The sequence below is a fragment of the Ictidomys tridecemlineatus genome, chromosome 3, assembly GCF_052094955.1.
Source record: "Ictidomys tridecemlineatus isolate mIctTri1 chromosome 3, mIctTri1.hap1, whole genome shotgun sequence".
NCBI lineage: Eukaryota > Metazoa > Chordata > Mammalia > Rodentia > Sciuridae > Ictidomys > Ictidomys tridecemlineatus.
The window spans coordinates 70,148,450-70,154,449 of NC_135479.1; the positions used below are offsets into that span (position 1 = coordinate 70,148,450).

General features: G+C 35.7%; 1 protein-coding gene across 1 annotated transcript in view; it reads left to right on the plus strand.

Annotated features, from left to right (window-relative positions):
* Positions 1–5,791, plus strand: part of LOC144375669 (adhesion G-protein coupled receptor V1-like) — an 87,469-nt gene extending 81,678 nt beyond the window's left edge. Inside the window, 3 exon segments of the mRNA XM_078041116.1 lie at positions 725–947; positions 1,273–1,477; positions 5,589–5,791. Coding sequence (XP_077897242.1) covers positions 725–947; positions 1,273–1,477; positions 5,589–5,759 — 599 coding nt within the window. The 3' untranslated portion in view covers positions 5,760–5,791.
* The last annotated feature ends 209 nt before the right edge of the window (positions 5,792–6,000 follow it).

Genomic DNA, 6,000 nt, shown 5'->3' on the forward strand with positions numbered 1-6,000 from the left:
CCAATGTAGGGAAATTATTAAATATATCTTGAAGATCAACCCTACATATTATTATCTATGCATTAAAATTATGAATTTATATACTACACAGCAACATATAAACATATAATCCTGTGTCAACCTAAAAATATGGGATAAAATTCTTAACTTAGATTTTTTTATACAATTTTTTACTATTTATAACTGTCAGATATAAATTAATATAGTGACTAGAGAGGAAAACATAAAAATTAAAACATTTACTGGTGTGATTATGGATATTTTTACTTTAAAAAATTACTTATAGGGGCTGTGGTTGTGGCTCGGTGGTAGACCACTCGCCTCGCATGTATGAGGCACTGGGTTCCATCCTCACACCACAGAAAAATAAATAAATAAAGATATTGTTTTCAACTACAACTAAATATATATATATATTTTTTAAAAAGTACTTATAAATAGATATTGAGATAGATATAAGAATACAAAACCCATGTGAGTGCTACCAGACAGTGTTTTCATTTCTCTTAAATGCATGTGGGTGCATTGTCCAGCTGGATTGATCATTCCACAGCACTCATAAATTATTATTTATATTTAGGTACTTTTAGAAATAGCATTATATTTACTTAATTTGAGATGTCCAAATGGAACTTTGGGAAAAGTTTTGCTTTGGAAATGGGGGAGACAGTGTATGAAAGAGTTCACTTTTCACCCCAAGATGCCTTTTCTTTCTTTCTTGCAGTCCACATACTTGTACTTGGCCAAGAAGTGTCTGCTCTTTACTGCTGGAATTCAGAGCTGAATCAGTTCTCATTTGTTCTGGAAGCACCTTCTGCTCAGGATGTATATTCTGTTACAGTAAAGTCCCTTAATTCAAGCAAGAAATTAATTGCTGTTGTGGGAGCTGCCCACTCACACATGTATGAGCTGGCCTAAATCTTCAGCCAGTCTGACTTTATTCTTAGGTAGGTCCAACACTTATGCAAGGTGTCTGTATGCTCACTAAAATTTCATATGGCATCAAATTTCTAAGTCTCAATGACTGAGGAATATATAAAATATAACAGCTATTTTTAAGCCAGAAATAGAGATGTTATCCATATCTCTAATATGAATTCTATGAAGTTCTTCAGTACTCTATACATAATTTTAATTAAAAATTTATTTATGAAATGTGATTCTTCCAAAACTTTAATATTACTCAGTGTAATGTGTTTCATGAGTAATCGAGTATGTGTGTATTTTAAATTTGTTGTTGTTAACTTATTTTATGTACGCTTCTTATGCTAGTTCAGGTGAACTGATATTTGAACCTGGGGACAGAGAAGCTACAATATCAGTAAATATTCTTGAAGATGTAGTTCCAGAAGAAAAAGAATCCTTCAAAGTTCAGCTTAAAAATCCCAAAGGTGGAGCAGAGATTGGTAGCAATGGCTATGTGAAAATAACTATTCTGTCTAATGATGATGCCTATGGAGTTGTTGGATTTGCTCAGGTAATAATACTAAGGATTTTATACTCACAAGTCAAAGTGATTTGTTCATTCTCATTTATAAATTAGGACTTTTCTGCACTTGGTGAGTGAATCATACTCCCTGCAGCCGTTCTCTTTTCCTTTGCCATGGCTTTATCCCCTGTTCTGCATTCTAAGGTGAATTCTTCTGGCATCTTGGAATTTGCTGTCTTACACAATGGGGCCTCTGGATCAACTTGTCCTAATTTTTTTTGTAGTTATTCTTTTTATTTCAATTTGAAATTAATTGTTCTTGGTCCAGGAGTTTGGCTCTGCTGTTAGCCTTTTTACCAGAGGGCAATGATGAGACAGACTGTTTAATACACTATACACTGTGTTGTGTCATACATATCACATAAAATTTTATTATTTTGGGGAGGATGGAAGAGAGATATAACTATATGTGCATTACACACATGCAGATGTCTTGTCTTGAGGAAAACCAGCCATGCTAATCCTTTTAAATATATTCCACACACAGCCTTTATCAGCTTTTGCCAGTGAGCAAAAAAACAGCCATTCATGTTGCATCATGTATTATATTTGCTAGGTGTATTCTGACTTTTGAACTAGAGTTATATCTACAGCTATTATCTCTCTTCCTCTGAAATCTTCTACATATAAGGAAAACTTAATTTATATTAGCTTAAATGTTAAGAGCATGTCCACAGAGAAAGAAGTTGGAGATTGTACTGTGTCAATAGAGGTCCTTTCTCTTTCTCTACTTTGTTAGTTCAAAATGGATCCTTCATTGGTTGTTTGAAAACTGATATTATTATTTGGGCTACTGCTTTTTATTCATGTCCAGTTAGGGACAGAAAGATACTTTATATCCCATTTTGATTAAAGAAAAAATTCCCCAAAGCCTCTCAAAAACTTCTTATCTCTCATTGACCAGAACTGGGCAACAAACCTGATCAGTTGGTTTTTCATTTATTCCATAAATGCAGCAGATATTTAATAAACACTATGTTCTGGATATTCTGCCAGATGTTAAAGATGTCAGAGAATGAAACAATAAAAATCTCTACCTTCATTATCCTAGAGGGGATCAAGGAGACACTGACAATAGGCAAAGATACAATAAAACATGTACTATATCTGATGGTGCTAGTGCTGTTGAGAAGCATCTGGCAGAGAAGGCATATGGAGCATGAAAGAAGGGGGTGTGGGTTGTAGATAGGAATTATAAAATAGAATGGTCAGGAAGGGCTGTATGGAGTTACAGAAGGGCATAGGCCTGGAGGGGTTGAAAATTGAATTATATTGACATCTGGGGTAGTAACAGTTCAGATAGGGACCCATTACCAAGAGCAGAGGCCTGCAGTGCCCTTTTGTCCTTATAGAGCAACAAGGAAGTCACTGGTTACAGTCAGTGTAGGAGGGGGAGATAGGTCCAGGAGGCTAGTCAGGGGCCTGTAATCCCAAGACCATCCATAGTTTTGATGATTCACTGGGAGCACTCATATACTTAGTATTGAATCATACTCATAGCTATGATTCATGAAAGCAAAGGATATAAACTCAAAATTCTCCATGGGGAAATGCTCATGGGTGAAGTCAAAGGAAACCAGATGTAAACTACCAAGAATCCCCTCCCAGCAGAGTCTCACAGGACATACTCATTTCCATAGCATCCAGTTGTTACAACATGTGGAATTTTGCCAACCAGAGGCTCATTAGAGACTCAGTGCCCAAGGTTTTAATTGGCAGTTGGTCATGTGGTTACCATCTGCCTGGCACATACCAAAATTCTACACTTCCAGAAGGAAAACAGATGTTAGTTAATCACATTATTTGTACAAATAGCTTGGGCACAGGGAGCAACTTGAGAGCTCTGGGAATAGAGAAGGGTGTGGTGGTGCATATCTTATCATTCTCTCAGGAGATTAAGGCAGGAAGATCAAAAGACAAATTTAATTTCTAGAGAGGATTCTCCTGGAGATCCTCTCTATAAATTAAAAAAACACAAGGGTTTGGGGCATAGATCAGTGGTAAAGTATCCTCGAGTTCATCCTCCAGTACTAAAAACAGAAGTTCTGAGAATGGTGGGAACCCTCCTGAAATTCATATTCCCAAACACTAGCTGAGGACCAGCCTGTGAGCTGGCCTTTTTAGGGACAACAATCAGGACTGCTATGTCAATATTGTTGTACACAAGTCCCTTATTTAGCATCGTACTGAGTTTGCCCTCTTAGAAGCCTTTGGAGGGGTTAGGGTAGAAGAAATGTGTGACCTGATTCATTGTAAAAAGAATGCTCTGACTATAATATTGAACACATACTGTGAGTGGGCCTTCCCACTCCCACAGGAGTGTGGAGACTATTGCAGTAATTCAGGAGACTATTGCAGTAATTCAGCAAATAAGCAGAGCTATGGGAAGCATGAATTTACCCTTCCCCAAGATATGAACAACTGTGAGAGGAGCAAGTTTGGGGGATGTAAGATGACAAGCTTTGGGCATTCTAATGTCCTCAGTCAGTTGTTTGCAAGGGTGCTTCAATGATCATGTCATTGCATGTGGAGGGGTACAGAACATTTCCAAAGCCTTTGCAGGACAACAGACAAGTATGTAGAGCAGAGCTGCATTACTGGGACAAGAACCCTCATGTTCTGCAGCGTGTGTCCATCTTCTTACCTTGAAGCTGTTCTGCAGATAGAGAGCACAGTCTATCCTCAATTGTATGAGCACGGTAGATTCCACTTTAGGAACCTTGTTTAAAAATTGTCTAGAGACACTAAATCACTGTGGTGTCACTATGCCAAGGTAAGTACCCTGGATTCCTTTAGTCCTTTCAGAATTTCTCAACACAGCTCTTTTTTTTTGTCTGGACAGTCTCCTTTCAAGATGAGGTGTAGTAGATGACAAGAACATCTTGAATATTTCTGGCTGCATGAAGACCTCATTTAACTAACCTTCCTTTATGGAAAATATAGTGCCAGAGAGGATGTGTTTTCTTTTAAAAAGGCATTGTCTTTTCTGAATAAATTATATGCATATTTTAAAATCAGGGCATTTTCTTCAGGAATGTTTGCCTTGAACAAGATTTTATTACTCTGTAACATCTGTAACAATTTGTTAAAATACTGTGTGAAGTATCACTGTAGGATACAATCTTTACTGAAATTAGCATTCTAAATAGAAGCTTTCATAAGCTTTAAGAAATTAATGGGGGAGTCTCTTTTCAGATTATTATAGTAAAAAGACATGAAAAATCTTACTGGAAAGAAAAAATCTTTAAAACTCCATATTTTTTTCTTATTACCCTTGAGAAGCCAAGGATATATTGTAAGAAGGGATTATCTAAAATATTCATTTGAAGGAAATTTCATTAAATGGCTGGCAAGAGATCTTCTGTTGTGTGTTCAGTGAAGAATATTAAGTCACAGAGGTACAAATTAATTTGGAAAAATGGTAAGAGGCTAGGAAGCATAGGTGAGAAGAAAGAAATTCTAATATAAAGCAAAGGAAGATTTCTGGCTGGTAAAATAGTTGTAAGGTTTGTGAGGTAGATATGAAACACCATGAACAGAAATAGGTTAGAGGATGTGAATTTAAGTATAAAGTTACATTTGCAAATGATTGGAAGGAGCACCTTCATTCTTATGATGTGCTGCACTGGGGTGGGAGCTGGAGACCTTGTAGGTCCAACACATTTTACCATTAGGAAGAACAGACCTAGAGGGATTGCCAGACCTTACTCTGGGGGAAAGGCTTCTTGCTCACCTGACTCCCTGTCCTTTCCATTCTACAAACTTTTTACATGTTATAAGTACTATTTTATAAAAGAACATGCTTTCTGCTTATCAAATTAATAATATGTTCACTCAACAAAATTTGAAAAATATAGAACAAAAATAAAAATAATCCTATAAAATTAAATCTTTATTGACTAGTATTTTATTTACTTAAACCTGTATGTTTAAAAATAAAACCATAGTCATTCTTACTATTTTTAACTATTATTTTAATTTACTGTTTCACATTGCTTATTACCATGAAATCTACAAAAGCATAATAACATGAAATAAAGAAAAGACTATATTTAGGTGATTTCAAGTCAATCCTTGTGACTTTTGGTGTATTTTTCAGAATTCATTATTTAAGCAAATAGAAGAAATGGAGCAAGATAGCCTCGTAACCTTGAATGTTGAGCGCTTAAAAGGCACATATGGCCATATAACTGTAGTATGGGAAGCTGATGGAAGTATTGATGATATATTTCCTACCTCGGGAGTGGTATGTAATGTTCAAAAATTGTAGAAGACACATACAAATTATGATTACTGTTGATATATGAGACCATATCCTGCCTCAGTGATGAAATGTCAACACTGAATTCTTACAAATTACCACAGAGAGAAATACAATTTGAGGTTAGTTTTGTTGCTATGGTTATTGTTCCTTTTTTCTAAAAAACCCAAATTATCTGTAAATAGTTATCCCTCTTGAGGTTCAATATATCAAATTTTTAGTATTACATTGTCAGAAAGATAAAGCCACC